General features: G+C 31.4%; 1 protein-coding gene across 4 annotated transcripts in view; it reads left to right on the top strand.

The window, feature by feature from the left end:
* Positions 1–27,035, top strand: part of LOC129906512 (glycerol-3-phosphate acyltransferase 3) — a 113,909-nt gene that overhangs the window by 66,468 nt on the left and 20,406 nt on the right. For 2 of the 4 annotated variants that reach the window (XM_055982294.1, XM_055982293.1), the window contains 3 exons: positions 11,785–12,027; positions 12,113–12,349; positions 12,502–12,735. In XM_055982294.1, the coding sequence (XP_055838269.1) occupies positions 11,785–12,027; positions 12,113–12,349; positions 12,502–12,735 (714 nt within the window). The remainder of the gene's footprint in view (positions 1–11,784; positions 12,028–12,112; positions 12,350–12,501; positions 12,736–27,035) is intronic. The other 2 variants (XM_055982295.1, XM_055982296.1) reach the window with 2 other exon arrangements.

The following is a 27,035-nucleotide window of genomic DNA, read 5'->3' as shown; positions in this document are numbered from 1 at the left end:
GGGTGTTTGAGAGGCAGTGTCTTAGACGTTGCCTTGGTCTGCACAGAACACGTGAATCTGATTACACGCATTACTATTCCAATGAGGTGTTATACAATAGGGCCAACATGAATAGAATTGATAACTTTATGCTGAAGCTTGTTCGTGGCCACGTTTCAAGAGCGATGGCCTCTTCAAATAGCTACATTTTTGGGGCTTACTACCCTAACGACGAATACTTCAAGAGTGTGTGTTTAAGCGGCTATATTCCGCCTGAGGCATTCCTCTATTTAGATAGTCGGGGGCTTGTACAGGATAGATTGGCAGTTCCGCTAATCTACCACGTCGGGCGAAGAACCGTGGACAGGCGACTGCTGTATGACAGGGACATTCTCGCACTAGGCGGAGAAGGGCGTCTTCGGTTCAGTAGGACTGTGTCTGATCGGGACCGAAGAGATAGGGTAAAGCAGGAGAACCAGTTTTGGTGGCTTAGTAATGGTATTCATGTATAGATAAAAGTGGTCTTCGTTTTTAATGCCTTGGCCGGCTTACATAGTTTTAGGTGTTTAGTTTTAAGTAGGGACAGTCGGGGTGGCACAAAAAAAAAAAAAAAACAAAAAAAAAAAAAACAAAAAAAAAAAACAAAAAAAAAAAACAAAAAAAAAAACAAAAAAAAAAAACAAAAAAAAAAAAAAATACAAAAAAAAAAAATACAAAAAAAATACAAAAAAAAAAACTACAAAAAAAAATACAAAAAAAAAAAAAAACAAAACAAAAAAAAAAAAATACAAAAAAAAAATACAAAAAAAAAAATACAAAAAAAAAAAACAAAAATTGCTTGCTTTGGCGGTTCTAATTTTGTTTTAAGTAGTTTAAGTAGTTTTAATTAGTTTGTAAGTTTTAAAATAAAAAAAATGATATGATACCAAGTTTTTTTAAATTATTTCTTGGTAAAAATAAAAACCATTAAAATATTAGTATTAAAATAGTTATAAGGCCGAAAGGCATTAGAATTAAGAAAAATGAAGTATAACTTAGAGTGCCCGTATAGGGCCAGTAACTTAGTTGTAAGTAATTGATAAGTAGGCTAGTTTTTATGAATTTTTGTCTAACTTTAAGATAGTTTTAAGTTGATGAATAATAAAAATGAATTTAAAATGAAAATGAGGTTTTATCATGACATAAATATTGATTGCACACATTACAGATAATTTGTTTCTTGTTCTGTTAAAAAATCCATTTATCATTATATATTTTTGACTAAATAATCAATATGCATATTAAACTTTAATTTGCTATCTATGATTATACCTAAATATTTCATTATTTGGACTTGTTCTATCTTTTCCTTGTCAATCTCCAGGTTCAGGTCGATGTCATATTTTTAAAGCCGTACTCTTCGATTTCGCCACATTAAGTTTTAATTTGTTAGCTTTCAACCATTCGCTGATTCATTTGAGGTCTTCTTGTAAATGTTTCGTGCAATCTTCGGCGTTCTTTCCCGATATGAAAATAAGTGCATCATCGGCAAAAAGTACAATTTGAGAATTGATAATAATTTCTTTAATGTCGTTAATGTATATGATAAATAGCAGTGCGCCTAAAATAGATCCCTGGGGAACTCTGTAAATTGTTTCGACGCTGTTTGACAAAACTCCATTCACTGATGTTTTTGTGTTCTGTTGGATAGGTAAGAGTTAAACCATTTCTACTCTTCTTCTCTAACACCATAGCCTCTTAGTTTATCCAATAGTATTTTTCGGTCGATTGTCTCAAGAGGGCTTTTTAAGGTCGAGAAAAACAGCACAAACTTTTTGTCAGCTATCATCTATTTCCAACTTATAAGTACATTATTTAGTGCGGACCCGCATGAATGTTTTTTTCGAAAACTAGATTGGTTCTCCAGTAGTAAGTTGTTTTCTTCGAAATAATCGTCAAGTTGTGAATGTACTATTTTTTCAATGACCTTTTCGTATACTGGGAGAGCGTTGATTGGTCGGAAGTTTTCGCTTTTGTCAGTTCCTTTTATTTTTTCGATAGGAGTAACTATAGATTCTTTCCACGTTTCAGGAAAGAGTCCTGATAGCACTGAAAAATTAACAATTTTAACAAGCATTGGACCAGTAATGTTGAATGCATCCATGATTATGTTCGTGCTCAAGAAATTAAAGTCTCTTTTGTTGTTCATCGACTTAAACACATCTTTTAACTCACTTGTCGCTATACATCTAAATTTAAATATGGTGTTTGTAAAATTAGATCTTCGACTAAATTGGACGAATGGAATTGACTCATTGGTTTCTGTCACACTTTTAACAAAATATTCATTCAACTTTTCAGCTATTTCTTCAGTTTTCGTAACGCTTATGTTGTCAAAGTATACATTCTTAATACATTGCTTTTTCTCATTTAGGCCGTGTGTGAATTGCGTTAAATAGTAAATACCGTGTAAAATTTTTGACACTATTGAGGTGAATAAAAAATTATCAGCTGTTAAAAATTAATTGGGCTCTGGGACCTGGTTAAATTTGAGTTAAATTTTTTTTGCAGATGATTTTGTTTTGTTTTTTTTTTTTATTAAAAAGGAGTTTTATGGCAGAAAAGAGACAGAGAAAAATATTAAACAATAAGCCATACAGCTGAAATTTTTTTAAAACGTGCAATTTTCTGTTTGATATTACAATTTTTAGCTTTAACTTTTTCGCTTTTATACCTGTTTCTGTGCTTCTACGGTTAAAAATTTAATTTCTTTGATGTCAAAGTTTCTAACGGTCCATTACTACTAAATGTATCGTAGTTTTAAAATGAAAAAGAAGGTGCAAAATAATTTCATTGGCCTTTGTTTCTTCTTTCTAATTTGACCTGTTCAAAATAATAGTAGTTAAAGTTATTTTTGAAGAATTTAAAAGCGGTTTATAACTTAGAATATTTATTTTTGGTTTAAAAGCAAGTACTCATATAATTTTAACAATTTTTCAAAAAAAACTATTTGTTTCGCCTTTAATCAATTTAAAGTGGGAAGGGCAAAACACTGGAATGCGGAAAAGCGGGAACTCACACCAAACTGCGTAAAGAAGGGAAAACCTACTTAAACATTCATGGTTTATTGGGCTTCTCCTATACAATGGTAGCCAATGCAAATAAATTCAACGGAAAACCCAAAACGAAAAAGAAAAACGCCCGTCAAGGCGACAGGCGTATTGTTCAGATGAGTAAAGTTGAGCCTTCTGCATCGTCGTAAGAAATCCAGAAGGCTTTAAGCCTGGATTGCAGTCCAGTGACCATTCGGAGTGTTATAACAATCGAAAGATGTTATATTATGGGAATTCGCAGGGATTAATATTTAAACAACTCTACTGGTTTACGTATTGAATGAGACTCAACTTGTCTTGTCATTCCGATAGTCGCGAGCCCAACTTCCTCAGTGGATAATGGTCGGCACGTTTAAAGAGTCAGCACAATTCAATTATTGTCTTATTGCACTTTGATTGACCCAAAACAATATCCGAATGGACAATCAAAGTGAACATTACAATTGAAGTGTGCTGAGTTCAACGCACGACGATTTCCTCTGGTAGGTATGGAAGAGGGCATAACATCCCTCCCCACCCGGAGGAAGAACTCACGATCAACCGGATGACGATCGACAAGATTAAATAACACATATTTATTTAGCATTTTCTTATAACAATATAACAATTGATTTCTTATTTTCTATAAATTATCTTTTTTGACATACGTATCTATTGCTTATTTATTTTTTAATTTAATTTCTTTGTAGTTATTTACGAATTTTGAATACATTAAATATTTTAAATAATCATTATGTTTAAATAGAATGTTTAATTATATTTTATTAATATTATGTTTTATTAAATATTTTAATTTTAATCCATTTTATTATTTTGAATACAACTAACATTTTCTTATTTCTTTTTTATAATCTTTTTTTTTAATGTTATTAATTAGTTACATATTTGGATAAAATACATTTAATACTTTTTTCTTATTATTTTGAATGTTTTGCTCATGAATCTTGTATTTTTTTTTTAAATGACAGTTTCAACGTTTAGGAGTAATATAAAATATTATAATTCTCGGTCAGTATGTTTAGTTTGAGTTTTGTGTTGTTTGACGGCTTGCTGCGGATGCGATGATTGTCGTTTCCATGTGTTAGGACGTCAAGTTAATCTGGAATTATTAGTCTTGACTTCAGTCTGCTTCAATTTGGGGGAACCAATTGCCATTTCTATCTCTCGTCTTGCTCAAGATGCGATTGCTTAAATTTCTAACACAATTTAACTTATTTATGATATGATGTTGAAGTATACCCATCTTCTAAGGGTATTGAATTATTTTATCGAAGTTGAATGCCTCCAGCAAGTATATTTAAGCAGGAACGGGATCGCCAACATTAGCACTGTTACCAATTAGGTGATTGTTGTGCAGTTCGACATGTAATTTCGGCTACATATCAACTATTACTTATGAGTTTGACATCTAGTATGTTGATGCTTGTAACTACTTCAATTCGAGTAAAATATCCCTTAGATCTTACAGCTTTCTGGCATGGGTGAAACATCTTTGTAGTTAAATGTGGTAGTTTTTATGTGAGCAATAGTGTGTGTTTAATACAGAGATAAAGATAGGCGGTTCCTCTCCCCACCTGGGACTCGATTTTTTACCTCTGGTACTGGCAGAACATTTTATTTACAGTTCACAGCATCTTTCCCAAACATAACTTCTTGACCATTCATTTTAAAGTTTTAAAGTAATATTTTTATAACAATTTTAATTTTAATTTAGAGCTTCTTTACGTAATAGTTTTTAATTAATGTCTTTGTATTTTTTTTTTTTTTTTTTTAATAAAGTTTAATACTTAATTTTTATAATTTTTTTTTTTTTTCATATTTAGACTATTTTTACATTTCATAATATTTTTTCTTATTGTTCAAATAATTTTCAAGTACTTATTACGTTTTAGTTTCATAAAAATTTAATATTTGATTTTTTTTTGTTTATACTTTTATTTAACTTAAAGTTAAGTTAATTGATTTATTAATCAATTAATCAATTATATTTGTTTTATTTCATATATATTTTTTTTTTAATATAGGTATTTATGTATTTTAGTAGTTTTTAATAAGATACATTTTTTTTTTTTTTTTTTTTAATAATTGATTTTTAAAGCAATGGTTTAAATAATTTATTGATCTTGGATTAGTTTTTATACTTTCGTAGTTGTCAATCAGTTATTTATTTAAATGTAGTTTGTATGTATATATTTATTATTTAATTAGTGCAACTTTAAATATTTTAGGTTTTAAACAAAGAAAAGAATTGGAATAATAAATTGAGAAGAAAGTGGAATATAATGAATTGAGGTATTAAGGAAAGGAAAATATATGAAAAGATTTTGGTTAAAGAGTTTTTGACATCTTAATGTTATCTGAAAATAGAAAAAAAATTGGATTAAATGCTCAAAAACAAAGATAAATAATAAATTACTGAAAGTTTGAATAAAATAAGTTTGTAGTACTATCTAGTTTAAAACTCAAGACAGGATTTACAGGATTTAGTTTAAGTGGTTATGCTTTGCGTACCCACGGACATAAGCCTCTTGATTGATTGACTGATCTCAATTTTTGATTGTCGTTGTTCACAGAACTTCTTATATTTTTCACTAAGAGGATGTGACTTCGATCAAAAGAGTCGTCTTTTTCTCGTTTATATTTTTTAGAAAATATGTTAGAGATTAAGTTTAGGACATTATCCACTGAAAACATTTTTTTAGGGGAAGAAACCCTCGTTTCACTTAATTTGTGACTCCTGTTTTTTATTTGTCTTGAAGAGGTTCTTGGAAATTCGGTACTTTTTCTATTTGAAGTAAACGGATATATAAGGGGAAACTTTGATACCAGCTTTCTGTTGTTATCCAAAAATTTTAATGTGTTGGTAACAGAGTCAATTATAGCATGGTTCCCAAGAATATCCCTGCCTATTATACCATCGGCGGGTATGTTATTTAGGCCATCTATTATATTCCAATTTAATTTTAGTTTTCCCTTCAAACTCGACCGAATTGAACCTAAAGTTTCGCCAATCCCTTCAGAAGCTAATTTTATTTTACATTTTTCTTTAGTTCGTATTTTTGCATTATTTTTCAATGCACTACTTACTAAAAAGCTTGCTTTTTCATTTTCGTCTATTAAAACAAAAATTTTACCTCTCTTAGCATTTGGAAATGGCAGTTTTATATACATTTTTTTCTTGAATTCTTTATTGTTAAATTTACTTTTCACTTCGATGATGATTTTATGAATTTTTGAATAAAATTCATAAATCATATCGAAACATTTAGTGAATACTAACAATTGTGAAATGAAAAAAATGTAGTTAAAAACTGAAGGTATTTGAAAATCATAAATTTTGTTTGTTTTAACAACGGGGATAGGCGTTTTGGCAGATTTGGTAATTTGAGTGGATGGATAAGGGACGATCTGTTTGTTTTTTGGTAACGTTGGGTTTTTGACCCAATCATATTTTACAAAATATCGTCTTTTACATCTACACTCATTCTCAGAGTGTCCAACCCTAGAACACCAATCGCATCGTACCCTAGTCTTTTGCGGGTTTACCGCTTCTAATTGACCTTTGGGTAACGAAAGTGTTCTTTGAGGTTGTCCACGTGCCTTACAGGTATTGTGGAAAGAAGTATTTCTCTTAAACCTGCAATAAGCACTTTTGTGGTTTGTTTTCTTACAGAATTTACAAACCACTTTCTCTGAGAAATTTTTTACATTAATCTCCTTTCGAGGAAGAAATGTCTGCCAATCTTTGGTTACACATGCTGTAACCTTTTCACTTTTTGTCGTGTGACACATAATTATGTTAATTATAAAAAAAAAACTAGTCACTTGGAGTCAAACAATATAACGTAGGTATTTATTTAATTTGCTTATCCCGAACTCGAAGTTTTAAACTGACCTACATTAACTAAAATTAACGTATACTGGCCGTAATAATAAAACAATTCAAGCAAAAAAAAATTAAAAAAATAAGTAGATCGTTTTTCAAAAAGTGAAAAAAACGAAAACGATTCAAAACAAAAATAACAACGAAATATACTTACCTGCTTATTGACATACGTACATACATAAATATAGTATAGTCATTGTCAACTGTGGTTTCGTATTCCAATTGTTGTTGCACTTTGAATTTAATTAATTATTTTCTTTCGAAAAAGCAAAAAACTATGATTCACTGTGATCACTTAAAATTTCCAAAAGTCGACACAACACAAAGTTATTGGTTATTTTTATTTGTTTTTATTATTTTATTTATTTTTTACTTATTTTTATTTATTGCGATTTAAAGGTTTGCGGACCGGCTGCGCCAATGTTATAACAATCGAAAGATGTTATATTATGGGAATTCGCAGGGATTAATATTTAAACAACTCTACTGGTTTACGTATTGAATGAGACTCAACTTGTCTTGTCATTCCGATAGTCGCGAGCCCAACTTCCTCAGTGGATAATGGTCGGCACGTTTAAAGAGTCAGCACAATTCAATTATTGTCTTATTGCACTTTGATTGACCCAAAACAATATCCGAATGGACAATCAAAGTGAACATTACAATTGAAGTGTGCTGAGTTCAACGCACGACGATTTCCTCTGGTAGGTATGGAAGAGGGCATAACAGGAGATGACTGTTAGAGACAAATTTCTACGCTTGAAGTCACGAAACATGTTTAAAAGCGTACCCAGTTTTTAAAAGACCACATAAACTGGCCAGCGAAGAATTGGCGAAACATATTGTTTACTGATGACAGCAAATTTGTCCTCTTTGGTGGTACTGGATATCCACAATACGTCCAACGCACACCTAATACGGAAAACAGGGGGCCATTCCGTAACTTTCAAAATGATAATCGTCAAAACGTTAATCGTGGACTTGATCGTCCACAATTTGCTTCACGTAACTCAGCGAAATTCGTTTCATCTACGTTTATTTCTTCATGCAGTTTGAGAGGTTGCAGAAATTCTCAAACTGGTTTAAAATGTCATACTGAGGCCGTGTGTGAATTGCGTTAAATAGTTAACACCATGTAAAATTTTTGACACTATTGAGGTGAACAAAAAAATTTCAGCTGTATGGCTTATTGTTTAATATTTTTCTCTGCCTCTTTTCTGCCATAAAACTCCTTTTTAATAAAAAAACAAAACAAACCCATCTGCAAAAAAAATTTAACTCAAATTTAACCAGGTCCCGGAGCCCAATAAATTTTTAACAGCTGAAAATTTTTTATTCACCTCAATAGTGTCAAAAATTTAACACGGATTTAACTATTTAACGCAATTCACACACGGCCTGACTCTGTCTTTCATTGATAATGGGTGCTGGGCGCATTCACAAACCTAGTGGCTACGTAGTCGACTCGTTCTGATTGGCTGAAAAGAACTTAAAAATTATTTAAAATTTCCCCTCCGACGTAGTGTAGTGTAGTGACGCTTTCAAAGTTAGCTGACATTTCTCAGTCAGCTGTTTGATGGAAACAAATTCTATTTGAATTTTAAATTTGGTGGAATTGATGAAAAAAGCATATAAAATAAAATTAATTGTGCAGTATGTGAATATAAATCAGGAATTTGAGGAATTTCAAAGAAAATAAGCTATTTAAACCACTAAAAAAAAAAAATTTTTTTATTGCATCTGTCACCTAGCTTTGTAGTGCAAATTCGCATTCCAAAAGCTAGTTGAAACTCGACTACGTAGTCACTACTTTTGTGAATGCGCCCAATAAGAAGAAGAAGGTGCGTTGATGTTTTTTTTTTGTTTCTTGTGCGAGTTTTTATTATGAAAAAAAAATGATCTTGTATGCATGGACTGCATTTGTAAATATACAGCCCTACTCTGCTATTCGATTCACTTGAAAGTCTAAAATAAGAAGTGTTTAAAAGGTGGTTAAAATTATATCTAGACAATTTTTTTTCTTTATAGAATTTCTAAAACAGACGGGAACAACAGTTTGCTATTGAAAGTTAGAAGTTTTTAAAAGCCAACGTCTGGCGATAATCGAGATACGGAATGACCCCCAGTTAAACATGGAGGGTCGAAAATTTTAGTACTTTAACATATTTCTTTGTTAACAGCGGAACTTTTCGTGGACTTCAAGCGTACAAATTTGTCTCTAACAGTCGTCTCCGAATGGTCACTGGACTGCAATCCAGGCTTAAAGCCTTTTGGATTTCTAACGATGATGCAGAAGGCTCAACTTTACTCATCTGGACAATACGCCTGTCCCCTTGACGGGCGTATTCCGTTGAATTTATTTGCATTGGCTACCATTATATAGGAGAAGCCTAATAAACCATGAATGTTTAAGTAGGTTTTCCCTTCTTTACGCAGTTTGGTGTGAGTTCCCGTTTTTCCGCATTCCAGTGTTTTGCTCTTCCCACTTTAAATTGATTAAAGGCGAAACAAATAGTTTTTTTTTTTTTGAAAAATTGTTAAAATTATATGAGTACTTGCTTTTAAACCAAAAATAAATATTCTAAGTAGGTATAAACCGCTCTTAAATTCTTCAAAAATAACTTTAACTACTATTATTTTGAACAGGTCAAATTAGAAAGAACAACTACTATTATTTTGAACACAGCTGTATTTACACCTTTTAATAAAACAAATATAATAAAAATTACAAAGAACATGTTAAATTTCATGTTCAAACTACATCGTTACGTTTTCCGTTTAAGTGAAACGCCTACTATATTAAGGGTGATTGAAAAGATTTAAAATTTAAATGCATTAAAAACAAAAAATACTAAGACTTTAAATTGAAATGTGGATAAGCTAAAATGCCATCCGTGAAACAACGCTGTAACTCTAACCATAAATAATTGGTGGTAGCACCTTCAAGATGTTGTTGTTCAAAGATTATAAAGAAAAAAGTTTTTGATCTTCTAGAAACTGTTACAAAGGCATATCGCGCTAAGGCATAACGTCAAAAACTTTTAAGAAATGGCATTTTTGATTTTCTACGTGATGTGACATCGGTTTCAGGGCACCAAAATACTTTATAAAAGTATAATTTTGTTTCTGTTATTTTGTTTTCCAAAATTCAAGGAGTGACACTCCTAGCTATATAATCACTCCGAAAGGAGTGATTTCAAATTCCAAAATTGAAAAAGGAGTGAATTTTTGGAGTGAATTCTTCACTCCCAAAATTTTGAAGGAGTGACGGAGTGATTACCAATACTTCTACATTTGACTTCATGGACTGACTGTCAAATTGTTGGGTGGTTGTTTTAACTTTTTTTTTTTGAGGGAAATTATACTTATTTACAAAAAAAATTCAATAAAGTATTGTAAAAAATCACTAAAGGCCCCAGCCCATAGAATCCGTTGCGTCCGTTCCGTCGAAGTTTTTGACTGACAGCTCGATAAAATACACACGTTCTTATGGGAAGCGACCCATAAGCGACGGATCGGACGGAGACGGACGGTTTCGACGGAAGAAGTTGCCCAACTTTCTACTTTTTCATCCGTCGTATGGTTTGACATTGGTTGTCAACAATAGATCTGTTCATTTTTCTGTTTGAGAGTGCACACCGGGGAATTTCAGAACTAAATGAACTGCGTTCTTTTCTTCTCTGATTTTATGAGTTGTGAAATTTCAGTATTCATTAGTGAATTAATTGTAATAAAAGTAACATTTAATGATGTATCTTATAAATTATATCAATTAAATACTCAAATTCTGTTGTAGAGTTCAATTTTACTATGCCAAAGTCATATCTACAAATGATAATCTGTTATTAAAAATTGTTTTTAACTGAAGAGCAAGTACCTACATGAAATCTAGCCGCGCATTTTATTTTATTAACATTAATATGTAGTTACAAATTTCATTAATATGTAGTTACAAATTTCTTGCATCAGAACTTCCTTAGTGCACATTCAGCGATAAAATATCGAACACACCTCGGAATTTGAAGTGAGCTGTCAAAAAGCAATCCGTCGTACGACGTATTCTATGGGTCACCCCTTTCTGTCCCAAACTTCAACTTCAACGGATGTATTGACGGAACGGACGCAACGGATTCTATGGGCTGGGGCCTTAAAAGTGAATTTAAAAGATTGTGTTATTATTTTATTCATTATTTCGTATTACAAACACATGCAAAGCAAACGTCAAATCACTCCACTTGTCAAATTCTTCGTGAACAAATTCCAAAATTGCACGAAAAAGGAGTGATTCACTCCCATAATTTTGGAAAACGACATCAATAAATTATCTCCTTTGGAGGTGGCCTATTCTTTTAAAAAAAGTTCGAATAATATACAGTGTCCGATAAAGAATGGATAAATCTAAAATGCACATTAAAAAAAAAAAATTATTGCTATCAGATGATGTTCGATATTGTTACATTTGTATACATGGTGCTTTTTCCTACCATTGAAATCAATAACCCAGGCTAGATGATTTTTTTAATACATAGACAAAAATGAACCACCTCTTACGATAGTTGAAATCAGTTGAGCTCTGGTCAGCTCTGCTCAACTCAGCTTATCGCCCCTCAAATGAACTCAAATTAAAGCTAGTTTAAAAATTGAGTTAGCTAAAAGTAAGATTAGTTGTGGGTTGACCTAAAATTAGGGCCTCTAGCCTCTTGCATTGCTGGTAAGTACACATTTCTATAGTAGACACTTTTACATACGTTTTCTTGTCATCGTTTTACTTTCTAGTATATTTTATAGTCTACAAAAAAGACGATCTCTTTTGTTTATTTTCTATAGGTACAGGTTTCCTTCCAACTAGAAAAGTGTTTAACCTATGTAAAAGCAGGAGTCGAAGCTATTATTGAGGACCAAGTAACATCTCGATTTGAAGCTGAAGAACTAAAAAACTGGAACCTGCTAACAAGAACAAATCGCCGTTATGAATTTATTTCATGGAAGTTAACAATAATTTGGATGATTGGATTTTTTGTGCGCTATATTATTCTGATGCCTTTGAGAGTTATTGTTTGTTTCATTGGAGTAAGTTTCAAATTTGATCGTTTATAATACGTTTTTATTATTTTGAAGTACGTTGCATTTAATTTTAAATTTTTTTTTAACCAAGGTCTTGATAGCTATTCTAACAAATTGTATCGCCGCGTTGATACCGTTTTATTTTATTCGCCAACCAGTAGCAAGTCTTTGTTATAAACTAACTTTTCGAATATTCGCGCGATCATTGTCATGTGTGATAACAGAACATAATGAACAATATAAACCTAAAAGTGCAGGTTTTTGTGTTGCAAATCACACTTCTCCAATTGACATTGCAGTTCTATCTACAGATTGCACGTTTTCTTTGGTGAGAAGTATTATCAGATATATTAAAATCGGATCTCGTTGTCTCTAGTTTAACGCTTTTGTTGAAAACTGTTGCATTTTCGTTTCGTTTTTTGTTAACATTAAAAAAAAACTTGTTTACCAATTTTATCATTGAAAAAATAAATATGTTAGGTTATTTGGCTCACAGTGTGTACGTCTGTTGTTGGATGTTTACCTGAGGGAGACAAAAAACGGGCAATTGTTCATGATGTGCTTGGGCATTGCTTTTCATTATTATCGAGCGCGATATCCGCTGTTGTTTACTATCACAATATTGAAAATCGTCCAAATAGTGGAATATGCGTTGCGAACCATACAAGCCCCATTGATGTTCTTGTCCTAATGTGTGATACAACATATTCTTTGGTATGTAATTTATATAATAATAAGCTTCGAAGACTGAGGCATATTTATTTCTAATTTTACTAAATATTCATTAATGTTGTAGACTAGTTTTGGTTTCTTAGTAGTAAATATAAAATACGAGTCATTATTTCATTAAAAACATTTAATTAGGTTATTAAATAGATTATTGTTTGTTGGTGTGGCTTTTAACTTCCTTTTATTTCTATTCTTATATTTATACTCTTTTATTTTAAACATTTAATCATTAAAATTTTAAAAGGAATAAAAGAAAACTAATATGAAATGGTATGATCGTTTATAAGGTTTCTTACAGTTCTGCTGTGCCGTCACGCCATCTCACTCGCAAAGTGGATGGACCAACAAAATTCATTACATGCGAAAGTTTTTATTATGAAATCGCTTAAATTTTTGTTTCTCGTCATTTCTCAACCGATATTCATAAAAAGTACATCGTTGAATTTGAGTAGTTAAAGTTTAAATATATAAATTAAAAATAATATGTTTTTTTTTATCAAAACCACATGTTTTATATACTGTTACATACCCCGTTTGTATGACCGATTTAAAGATCGAATTGAATCTGAATTGAAATTTCGATCCAGGTATATGACGAGGAATCGAATTGAAATAGAATCGAAAACACAATTTTTCTTTTTAATATATTTGCAGTAAAATAGAAAAATCTAACCAAAAACAAAGCGCAAGTAAAACTAGATATCATAATACATTCATACAGTGAATTTGCAAATAAGAAGACAATCACACACAATTTCCACCATAAATTATATCTCGAGCATTCAATTAGTTAGGTAAATATGCATATTTTCGATTCGATTCAGCTCCCCGAGTCCGATCGGATCGACAAATCTGGATCTGGATTCAGGTATATATAGACCCAAATCCTGATTCAATTCGGATTCAAATCGCCATACAAACGGGGTAACAAAGTCAAAGGCCCATTTGCTGAAACGAAACTTAAATATTTATGTGAAAAATAAACTCTTTGTTGTTTTCCACACAAATTATGACACACAAACACATTTACACAAAAAAACCTTCACATACAATTTTTTTTCATTAAACCGAATTCACATTTTTTGCCACTCTCACTATTTTTGTCTTTTTTCTAGAATAAAAAAACACAAAATAACAAAAATGTTAAATTCTTTTTTAACAATAAGCATTAACTTGTTTTCTGTTTATCATGACTTGAACTAAATCACTGCACAGCTCCTTTCTTTAATTTTGCAACATACACAAAAAATCACTGAAAAAAAGAGACTGAAGGTCGACTTGTTCGGTTATATTATAGCGTTTCATTTATTTCTACAACAGTCTACTCTTGTAGGCAGACTTACCTGTTACAAACAACACACGATTCACTGGAATAATTTACTTGTGGCCAGTTGCACCAAACGCTTTTCAATATTTATTGCTTCGCTTAATTTTAAAATGGCATTTATCGGTTGCACCAACCAATTTTAGTTTTAAAACCCCAATAAACAAGCCAATAAACTAAAATGCCATTTTCCAACAGATAAATTTTAAAAGCAAGTTTTAACGAAAATATCTACAAAAAAAATATGACTTTGGACAGGAAATTGGAAAGTGAAGATTAAAAAATTATTCGACACGAAATAGAAACATAATTGGAGATTAAAAATAAATAAAAACAAATATGAACACGTAAAATACATTTTTCAAAATTATTTCCAACTCAATAAAAAAAAAATTAGGTACCTATTACAGAATTTTAGATTTGTCATCCTCATCTGATGATGACTTATTTGAGAAAATAACAACACGGCCAAGAGTTGTTCTTCGAGTTCACAGGAATTCGAGGACTTGGATTTCAAAATTAAATTCAGAGCTTCGAAACAGTATGTGGAACAACTTTTAAGATTATTTGGTACTCATTTAGAGCTGAAAAACTTATAATCCAGTCAAATAAGGGTTTAACCTCGGAATGAATGTTAGTAGAAATTTTTTTTGCTCAATATCTTCCTTTTGCCATTCTATAACATATTTCAAAAGTCTAGAAAAATCTCATGTCCGCTTGTCGCGATTTCTAGGTCAAATCGCGAAATGGGGATTTTCAATATTAGCAAAAATAGGCTATGGTATTATATACACATATGATACATGATTTCAAGGTTCTTTTTAATGCTGATTCCAAAAAATCTAAAATCAAGACAGTCTGACGTTTCTGGAAAAAGTTATACCTGTTTTTCATCTGTCAACTCATATTATTATAACAGTTGCAAACTTACTGCCGAAAAACCCTTAAAAGTTATGGTAGATGGACCAAATTTTGCATGAAGATTTTAAAAATCAAAACAATCCATTACAAAAAAATATATATACCTACGAAATAATGGTATTTTTTGATGGAGGGGCAAATTTTAGGATATGCACTAAAGAAGATTCTTGTTCATCTTAGGAATAAGTGCTAACTAGTTTTTTCATTTTAATCTTTGTTTGGATATACTTTAATTACCCTCAAAAATCTAAAAAAATCTCATGTCCGCAAGTCCTAATTTTCTTGGTTTGAAAATAAGGTGCAGATTTTTTGGAATCAGCATTAAAAAATACCTTGAAATCATGTATCATATGTGTATATAATACCATAGCCTATTTTTGCTAATATTGAAAATCTTCATTTCGCGATTTGACCTTGAAATCGCGACAAGCGGACATGAGATTTTTCTAGACTTTTGAGATATGTTATAGAATGGCAAAAGGAAGATATTGAGCAAAAAAAAATTCTACTAACATTCATTCCGAGATTTACCCCTTTTTTCTCATTATTTGACTGTATTATTAAGAAACCACCACGTCTGTCAATGCGAAAACCCAAGACCCAACTTCTTATGGCATTGTGTTTTACTGCCACAGGCAGAGCATTTTTCTCCTACTGTTTTTTGTTGAATTGAATTAGATTTGATGAAATGGTATATACTTTTTGAATTTATTTATTTATTGTAAATTTATTTAACAGGTATTATAATTGATTTTGTAAAATAAAGCTTGTTTATATCCTAGAAGGAAAGAAAAAAACAAACCAAGCAATAGGTACATGCATAGTTTGTCGTTGAGTGCATGTATAAATTGAAACAAATTAACAGAAAGAAGTATTCATACAAAATTGACGGCATATACCTAAAATAAATTTTGTCCGCAAAAAAATCATACATCATCCTCTGGTGAACGAGGCATATGAAATGAAATGTCGAAACAAAATTTGCCCAGCCAAGAAAATGAAAATTGTTATGTTGTAGATGTTAGACATTGAGTTAGAGAAAAATATCTCCTGTGGAGGCGGCCTGTAACATTCGTGTTCAGACAAAATCGAAGACGCGGTTGTCTAACATTGAATCATAACAAGAAATGGCGAGCCTCCACAAGACATTTCCTGTTAAGACACGTCAACATGACAAAAATTATCTCCTGTGGAGTCGGCCTGTAACAAGAAATGGAGAGCCTCCACAAGACATTTCTTGTTAAGACACGTCAACATGACAAAAATTATCTCCTGTGGAGGCGGCCTGTTAAAAAATCAGCTGACAAAATCCAGGGATTTTTCACAATCAGCATTTTAGCTAAAATATAAGTGAAAGATATTGGGTGCGTTCACGTGCGCACAGATACCCTAGCCAAGATACCTAAGTATCCGATACGTTTGTGAACACGAATCAGCTGTTCTTCAAATCTCCCATAAGATACACGAGAATCCAAAAATTTGTAGGATACCTTTGGATTTTTTTGCTTGTCAACACAGTTGATCGATCAGCTGAGATTTTATATGGGATTACAACAACACAAAGCTATCCGGATACCAAAGTATCCGCTACGTTTGTGAACACGAATCAGCTGTTCTTCAAATCTCCCATTTCCCATAAGATACACAAGAATCCAGAAATTTTTAGGATACCTTTGGATTTTTTTGCTTGTCAACACATGTGTTCGATCAGCTGAGATTTAATATGGGATTACAACAACACAAAGGTATCCGGATACCCTTGGATCGGTACGTGAACGCACCCATTGGTCCAACCCAATAAATCTATCAGGTCGATAAAATTTATAAGTATTTTAGCAAAAACTGGTTTTAGTGGATTTTGGTGCAACTGGCCATTAGGGTGCCACTTAAATATATTTACATAAGATAATCTAATTAAAAAAAAATATTTTTATATTTATTTCCAAACCGACAACAATACTGCCTCTTAATAAATAATTACAACAATTCCAGAAAATCTTAAGCTTAAATACTATTTTAATGCTGACAAGCTTGCACATTTTCAAGATGCTCGTAGCGATGACACGGGATGCTGTCATGCTGACTTTGAATCTGGAAACGAACACCACCTGCATTCCTTTGAATCATGAGTTATTTTCATGTAACTTGCGTACTCATTGTTGTATTGTTTTTTTTTTATTTTCTTTATTTGTTTTCAGTTTTTCACCAATCATTAAAAAAAACACGATACCTTTTGTGAAAATGTACCTATCCTCTGAAGTCTGAAGACACAAAATCAACCTGCTCCCACAGCAGGATACATTTTGGCCGCTGAAAATTTATCTTTTCACCTGAATAGTGCCAACAAATTACGATCTGCTAAATGTTTTAGCCAATTCACAAATAATGATTGAATTTAACTCACATTGCTCTCAAAATATTTAAATTGAAACCTTTTTTTGGTAAATAAAGAACTGTACCGAATAAATAAAATACCTATCCACTTGCATTAAATTCTTTAAGTTTTTTTTTTGTGGAAAAGTTAGAAAAGTATGGCAGTAAGAGATCCTTAATCATTGTTACCTTTTTTAATAAAAATAAAGCTTTTTTGTCGGTTGAAAAATTCTCTTCTACGTTTTTATTCTATTTTTAAAATTTAATGCCAGTGGATAGGTATTTTATTTAATCGGTGAGTTATATTATGAGAGCATTGTAAGTTAAATTCAATCATTATGAGTGTGTTTCTTTATTTTTTCCGAATATTCCAAAAACGTAGAACACGCCTATTTCGTTTCTTTATTCCTCGGAATATTCCGGATAAAATTTTTTAACATTTTTTTTTAATTAAATCATTTAAAGAATGGTTCTAATTTTGTTTTATGAAATTATTATAAATTAAACAAATAAAATCTCTAAAACATTTAAATCTTATTAAATTAAGATGAAAAATTTCACTGTACCAAATCGGAAGGTTTAGTCCTTCGCAAACGTCGCCGTCGTACTAAGTTTGTCTCGTCGAGAATCTCTAGTATTATTCTATTAGTATGTTCGACTTCTATGCTTTTGAGCAAAAAGTTTTTATTTCTTCGCGCACCGTGGCACTGTGGGATGAAATGGGACTCTAGTGCGCCAAAACCCATTTTCAAAAATAGTTTCGAAAATATTTAATATTTTCAGAGAACACTCTTAATACTTGAACTAAAAGAATTCTAGTACCCATTATTGGAAAACCCAATACACTTCACCGTTATTCGTCGTATCATAGAGGCCTTTTAATAATTTAAATTTCGAAGCCAAATTGGTCTTTTTTCAATCAATCGACATTCCTCTTTTAATAAACAGATGTGAGCTAGGATTTTTTTTCCCCACTACTAAATAATGTAAGGAATCAGTAGTGACGAACAACAACTTTAAATTTTTATTCGTTGCTTATAATTCACACAATTAAATTAAGTGCTTTTTTGTCCCCAAATTTAGTTTTCAAAAGACCGCCAAAATTTTGCAAGCTCTCGCAAGCTCTTCTCTCTTCATTTTCTTGGTTGGCTAGTGCCTTGAGGTAAACTTGCCAAAAAATCTCGGCCAATTCCAGCCAACTTGTCTAGTTATGCCATATTTTGTGAGAGATTATCAATCAAAATGACTTTAAATTTCTGTTTTTCCCGACTGGTAAGTTGTCGTATTGTCTGCCATTTTATACCTATATGCCACGATTTGAATTATAACATAAATGCGTGATATTACCATTGTTTGTCAGCCGTTTAAACATTACTTAAGTAGCGAAAGCTTAATAGACTCTCAGTTCAGTTAAGCTTCCAAGTAAGTACAAGTGCGTGTTAAGTGTTTTATATTTTTAACGTTATAACCAAAATTCAAAAGTATCTCCTTTTTAAAAGTTATTACATTTTTTAACTTTTAAAATGACTTACGAACAAAAAGATAAATTTGTATTTCATTTACATAGGCGCAGGAACAACAAATAATGGGAACACAGCCCGGAGAATAAAAAAAATTAATTTGAGGCATTTGCTCGCGAGACCGCAAAATTATTTGTTACGCTCTATCCATGGTTTTATCTTCCATCTAGCGTACATCAAATTTTATTTCATGGTGCTCATGTCATTCGCAATATGAGTTTGCCGTTGGGTAAATAAATAAGTAAATTTCATATAACCCAATAAAACTTATTTGGTTATTATATCTTTATTCACGGTCGAAGGTCAACTGTCAGAAGAAGCTGCAGAAGCATATAATAAAGAATATAGGCTAATGAGAAGAGACCACACCAGAAAAAATTCAAGAATAAATACCAACACGGATTTATTAAACATGCTTTTTGTATCTTTAGATCCTTATGTATCATCAATTCGGAAAACAACAATAAAAAAAGAAAAAAACTTAAAATGATGAAGTTTGTATATGACTTCTTTTTCAAATGAGGAAAATAATGAGAACTCAAATGTTAATACTGATAGTGATTCAGAAAAAATTATGAAAAAATAATCTTAAGATAAAAAAAGATGTTTTTATTTCAAAAGAGCAGTATTATTATCTTTTCATTATGCAGTCAGTCCATAAATCTCCTGACCCTGACAAATACCTATAATCTCCAATCTTCTTACCCCCTCATGCAAAGAATTAACTTAATTTGATATAATAAAAATCAAATCTTAAAACAAGATTATAAGAATACATTAACATATTTTTATATGACAGTTTTAAATTGCACCTACCGAGATTGATACTTCTCTTTCAACCGAGCTTATTAACCCCTCAACCCTCTCACCCTTACTTTGTTTTCGATTTTCTGCATATACAAAATGTTAACAACGACCTTAAAAAGTAAATGCAGAAGAAAATAAGACCTTATATAGTATAGTCTTCTCAAACGAACTTTTGGCGCGCTAGAATCCCATTTCATCCCACAGTGCGTGGGGACTCCAAGATCCCTGTGAAGATCTTCGTTTCTTATGTACCTCGGCGAATTTACAAATGATCTTAATAATTTATTTTCAAAAGTTTGTAATCTATTTAAATTTGTATCGCGGATACAACCCCAGAGTTGAATACCATATGTCCAGGCAGGCTTAAGAACCTGCTTTTACACTAATAATTTGCTTTCGATACTAAGTCTAGAATGTTGTCCAAGCAACGAGAGAAATGTATTCTCTCAAATTCATATTTAATTGATCATATTTATTTTAAAACATGCGTTTCCCATTTTAATTTCGCATCGAAAGTCATACCGAGATATTTTGCCTCATTTGCAAACGGGACTTGAGTAGTTATTTCTGTTTACTACAATTTATTAAAAGTGTGCTCCTTGATTTTGTGTGCTTAATAGAGCCCGTTTTTTGGATTTTATTTTGAATATTATTAGTTATTAGTTTATTCTATCTATTGTCCCTTTTTAAACGATGGTTCAGTGATTACATTCTTCTTGTTCCACAAGAAGTGTTATCTTCATCAGCCAATCTTAAAATTCATTTCCTTAGTAGGCTGGAGCGTCATCTTGTTCGCAATATGAAATAGCTAATTGAATCAGTGAAATATCCTGGATTGTATCGGGTAAATCATATTGGAGAACCTCCATGAATAATTATTAGCAATAAAATCCAAAAAACGGGCTCTATCAAGCACACAAAAGCTTTTTAAATAATTGTTGTTACTAGGCCTTAAACAGAAATAAACTTAAACCACAAAAATAAATTTTTAATTCGTACCCATTTTTGGCTAAAGCAAAAAACACACTTTTTAGAGATTTTACCTGGTGCAGGTTTTCCTAAATATCGTAAAATCTATGAGTTTTCTGGCAAGCTTGTGAACAACATATTTGTTCATTATTTTTTTCTTAGAATATACCCAAGAATCATCCCTCAAAGTCTTCTTATCTCATCCCGGGACACCCTGTATTTAAGAAAACAATATGAACAACTTTAATTAAATAGTTCATTCGATCAGAAAATAAAGAAAATTTCCATTTTGTAACTTGGTTACATGTGTGCTGTGTTTTGTTATCAAAAGAAATTTCTTGAAAAATACTGTATTGAAAATACAGAATTTTGCCGTACAGATGTTTACAAAACAGAATTTTTCAAGTCTGTATTTCGTTCATACACCATTTTGACATACAGAATTTTGTATTTACAGCATAATGACGTACAGAATTTTGGACTTACAGTATTTTGACCACACAGAACTTTGTCATACAGAATTTTGACAAGCAGAATTATGACCCGCTCCCACAGAGAACATAGAACACAACAATTTTTTTTTGTATAACATTGAACAATGGGAATTATATTTAATTTCTATCTTTTCCAATTTCCTCAATCCAAAATGACTTTTAATTTATAACTAAATCTAAGTAATAGAAAAAAAAGTTTCTATTACTTTCATTAATGTAGGATACTGCAAGTTGAATCAAACATAATTTTTGAAGTAAGTTATCGCATATCAATATGATGCACAAACATATTTAGGTCTTTTACAAAATTTCAGATGCGCATGTTGTGTATCAAGCGATCAAATCGCGATGTTATTATCAATCTATAATGCATATATGAGTAAAAATTAAGCTAAAGTTATTAAAAATAAATTAAAATTGAAATATAAATAATTGTTTTTTTTAGTTAATTTTTTCCGCTGCACCATTCACTACTTGTCCTGGCTTTGAATTTGAAAAACGTATTATTTGAAGAGCTTTTTTTTAACTCGATTTACCCCTCTTTTACTAACACCAATATGCATCATTAGCCCTGTTCCATTGGAGGTGGTAGTTTACTCGTGAGTAGAAATCTATTACAACAACTACTTATCCCTATCTCCTCGAGTAGAAGATCGTGTGTTAATTGTAGTACTAGATCTACTCATGAGTAAACTACCAGCTCCAATGGAACGGGGCTATTATTGGCATCCATCCGTTTGTCAAGTTTTTGTTTGATAATAATTTGTTGGGAGTTAGGGTCATAATTCTGCTTGTCAAAATTCTGTACGACAAAATTCTGTGGGGTCAAAATACTGTAAGACCATAATTCAGTATACTGTAAATACAAAATACTGTATGTCAAAATACTGTATGAACAAAATACTGACTTGCAAAATTCTGTACGGCAAAATACATTATTTTCAATACAGTATTTTTTAAGAAATTTTCTTTGATAGAAAAACACATAATACCAGCTTTAAATATAATTATTGACAATAAAGTTGTAATTTTATACAAACTAATTATTAAAGTGAAAAAGTAAATCAATTCAAGGAACACAAATCAAACTTTTCTTAAACATAAAAAATACATTTTACAAAAAACATGTCAAAATCAATATAAATTTAATTTTTTTGCAATCCGTTTTAGGTATGCAACGTGGTTTAATTTAGATTGTTTTTTAAATAAGTGTAGAGTTTTGTTTTCTCTCTGCTTTTTCCGTAGCTCCTAATAAGGTACCTAGATTAATCAGCATTAGAAGCAGAAATTCATAATAAAACCTCTTTTAAATAAATCTGTATTTCAAAGTTCTGCAAAAATAATAGGGGTATTCACGATCTGGTGCAACAGGCCTAGTAAAAGTGTAAAATTTTATTTTTTTACAATAGATCGTGAACGCACCTCTTCTTATCTATAGTAAATATTGAATGGAATCCATGATATGATTTATATCAGCTTCACTCTTTTTTTTTACGGAGTTGTCTTTCCACCGATGCTTCTTCTTTTTTTTTTCAATTTTTTTATAATTTCATTCTTTGTTGTGTTCGGGTTAATTTATTTTCACAAATTACATCAAAAGAAACAAAATAAAAAAGAATAAAAATAAAAAAAATAAACTATTCATCATGGGCGACACGCGACGGCGAGCTGCCATCTGTCAAAAAAAATTTACACCATTGTATTTTTATTTTGCAATAGGGTTAGGGTATAGCAAAAGTGCAAGACCATTGTAAAATTTCAATCCATATATTTTGTTGTTGTAGTGTTGTAAGATTTTACACTTTTGCACTTTGCAATGATACTAGACCAGTTGCATCGGATTGTGAATACCCCTAATGTAAAAAATATCGTTTTGATAGTGTAAAGTGCGCGCGCCCTTTTTTACATTATCCAAACGATATTTTTAACAGCATTTTTATAGAATTTTGATATACAGAATTTTGACGTACAGAATTTTGAAATACAGTATTTTGACCATCCAGAATTTTGCTATACAGAATTTCGACTTTCAGAATTTTGTTCGTACAGCATTTTGCACATACAGAATTTTGACATACAGTATTTTGGCATACAGTATTTTGAATACAGAATTTTGCAACATACAGCATTTCGACCCCAACCCTTAAAAAAGCCCATTTTTCACAACTTAATCATACCAAACATAAATTTTATTTTCAACACAATATCTATAAATATCAAAAATTTATCCTTTTCGCCTACTTTGTACTTATGCTTGTCAATGCCCTATTCGACATAATTTAACATTATTTTCTGTTCTCCCAAATCATTTCTTTGTTTTGTAAATCATATTATGTACGTTTATTGCATAAGTATGTATGTATAACAATACTATGTACAGTGGCGACAAAATAAATAGCACATGTACCCTAAAATTTCTAAAATGAATGTTCTTCGCACTTTTTTAACTTAAAAGCGCTGTTTTATTAATGAGAAAGTAAGAACACAGATATATTTGATTTATTAAAAAAGAAATTAGGTACATTGAATTCTTTAACAAAAAATAACAACAAAATCATTAATACAGTTCAAGTTTTTTAGGACAAAATAAATAGCACACTTCCTAAAAACAAGAACAAATTAACAAAAATTTTAACACAGTTAAAAGAAAATAACTAGTATTTGGGTGGGTAGCCCTTATTATTAATCACATCATAAAACTGGCGGTTAATAGACGTAACAAGACTCCGAAATCGTTCAACAGGTACTGAGTACCAAGCTCGTCGAAATTCCTGCCAAAGTTTGTCCAAATTTGAGTTTTAAGATCTATTAATCGCTTTTCCCACGTCACTCTACAAGTCCTCAATAGGATTCAGATCTTGGGACTCGCTTGGCAATTCCATAACACCGATTTTTTTGGACGGATACCCATTGTTTCACAGACCTAATCTTATGTAGAATAGTGTCCCTTAGGATTTCCTTGTATTTAAGGTGGTCCATAATACCCTCTATTAGATGAAGTGGCCCCACACCATGCCAAGAAAAACATCCCCAAACAAGAATTCTAGCCCCACCATTCTTAACAGTCTATATGTTAAACTGCGGTTCACATTTCAATTGTCCCACGTGCGAAAAACATTCATTTTAGAAATTTTAGGGTAAATGTGCTATTTATTTTGTCGCCACTGTATATTAGGGTGGAGTGAAAAACAAAGTTGTCTTATTTTTTGATATACATGGCCAGGATGGGTGCCATTTGGAACTTAAATAACGGCAAAAAAGTTTCAGATCGATCAAAGAAATTTTAAAGGGTTCACAAGTCACTTGGAAAAAATAAAAAAAAAACCTAAAGGTCAATATATGGAGTTTTTTGAGTTTTTTATTGTTTTACTCAGTGTTTTTTTTTATTCGAATAACATGTACATTATTATTTATTGTATTCAATTTTCATTAAAAAAATGCGATTTTATTGACTTAAGGCCCTTACTGCAAGAATCTATGGGTGGCGAGCATAAACCCCCCTCCTATACGATTTTTTTCTTTTCTCGACCGAACTTACACGCTCTAGCGTATTGGCACATTGCTTCCTCTTTTTGGCACATTGCTCCCAGTATACAGGGTGTCCCAAAAGTTTACGTCGAAACGAAAACGGTAGATAGGATAGGTGACGACAGTTATCAGAAAAATAATAAAAAACATCGCAGCCATATATTTTGGGAGTTATGGGCATTTGAAAAAACGTCGAAAAAATGGTCACCCTGTGACGGTTTTTCATCTGCCGTGACTACAAATCTTAATTTTTCTCATTTTGTTCTTTTGTTACGGATCCTTGAATAACCCTGCTATCAAATGCATTCAAAAATTTTAACTCAGCTGCATCAGTTTTAAAGAAAATATTACTTTTTTACCCAACTTAGTACTAAAAATTTTTACATGACTAATTCAATGAGCCGTAGTGTAAAAAAAATGCACTACGATGTTTCGGCAAGTTGCCTTAAAAGTTGGTGTGTTCAATTCTAAGATTTGTAGTCACGGCATATGAAAAACCGTCACAGGGTGACCATTTTTTCGACTTTTTTTCAAATGCCCATAACTCCCAAAATATATGGCTGCGATTTTTTTAATTATTTTTCTGATAACTGTCATCACCTATCCTATCTACCGTTTTCGTTTCGACGTTTACTTTTGGGACACCCTGTATAACTTCCAACAAGCATGTAAATTTTCAAGGGCGTTGTGAACACTCAAGATATTTTTTGATCGGGCTGAGATTTGTTATGCTCTTTTTTGATGACTAATGGCACCCGTCGCTGGTATGTACAATTGGGTGGAGTGATTTTATTTTTGTTTTTTATTTTCGAATTGGCATAGTAATAAAAATTGCGCTATTGAGGTGCCCCAAGCCCTCTGAATGCTTATAAAGGGGACTTTTTGACCTTTAATTTAAATGGGGAAAAATAAAGTTACACATAGATTTTCTTTTAAATTCATATTTAACTGAGTTTGAATCATCTAAAAAATATGTTTCACATCACTTTAAATTGAGATTTCAATCAAAAATCTTAACAAAGGTGCGGTTAGTTGAAAATCTAGAATTCTTAAATTTCGTTGTTTATACTTTTCGTAAGACTTTTTTCTAAAAAAATATATATAACTTATTTTTTTGATGTTTCACACTCAGTGAAGCATGAATTTAAAAGAATATTTACAGTGTTGGACAAAGAATTAGCACATTCATAGAAGAAAAAATTAAATATTATTTAGAAAACTTGTTTCTATTTCTATATGTTCATTTTTCTGCTAATAGCATTATTGACACATATAAGTATATTTTCCCAAAAAACAATCTTATAATTTTAATATTTGAAAGAAAAAAATGAAAAAAATACTAAAATCACCCATTTTTGTGTGGACACCCAATTAGCACATTTCAATCAAATTGCTGATTTATGATACTTAGCGTTACTAAAACTATTACTAAAACTATATTTTTTTTTTTAAATAATTTGTTGGAAATCCTTTATTCTTTAAAGCTGAATTGAGTCTTCTTGACAAGCTCTCGACTTAGACCTCACTGCGGTGCTTAGGTATTGAATAGCAAGCATTCTGTATCTCTTGTCACAAATCTGTTAAAATTTTCGGTTTTTGTTTTTCAATGCGTTCCTCAACGTCATTCCATAAATTTTCTATCGTGTTTAGATCGGGTGATTGAGCAGGCCACTTTAAAAAATTTACTATATTGATCTCTAAGGCACTTTTCTCTAATTTTGATGTGTGCTTAGGGTCATTTTCGTGCATGAAGCGCCATAAAAGCGGCGAATTTTTTTCGGCATATGTAACGCTTACGTGTAAAGGTTCAGGATAATATCTTTGTACAGGTTCTGATCCATTATGTGGTTTATCTTCACTATTGGACAACCACCGTGCCAAGAAAAGGCAGCCAAAACCACCGCGTTTCCACTACCGTGCTTAACTGCCTTAATGGTGTACTTAAGATCATGTTCCTTGTTTTGTGGACGCCACAAATGTGTTTTACCGCCCGATCCAATTCGACAGAACTTGGATTCATCGTTCTAAAGTATATTATATTACTATGCCAATTCGAAAATAAAACACAAAAATAAAATCGCTCCACCCTAATGTACAAGAAGAAAAAAAAAGTGCAGTTTCACTCCACCCTAATGTATATATTAAGGTGTCAGATATTTGCACTAGTATATTTTTAGATCAAACTAATTTATAATCCTAAATATTAGGGTGGGTCAAAAGAATCGACTTTCGATTTTATACTCCAAAAAATTGATTTCAAGACACCTCTAGAATACATACTCACCAAATATGAGCTCTTTATATTGCTAGACACCTCTAGAATATACATATACTCACCAAATATGAGCT

This window comes from Episyrphus balteatus, chromosome 1 (genome assembly GCF_945859705.1).
Source record: "Episyrphus balteatus chromosome 1, idEpiBalt1.1, whole genome shotgun sequence".
Classification (NCBI taxonomy): Eukaryota; Metazoa; Arthropoda; class Insecta; order Diptera; family Syrphidae; genus Episyrphus; species Episyrphus balteatus.
Note: the sequence above shows the minus strand (reverse complement) of the source record. Positions and strands in the feature narration are given on the sequence as shown.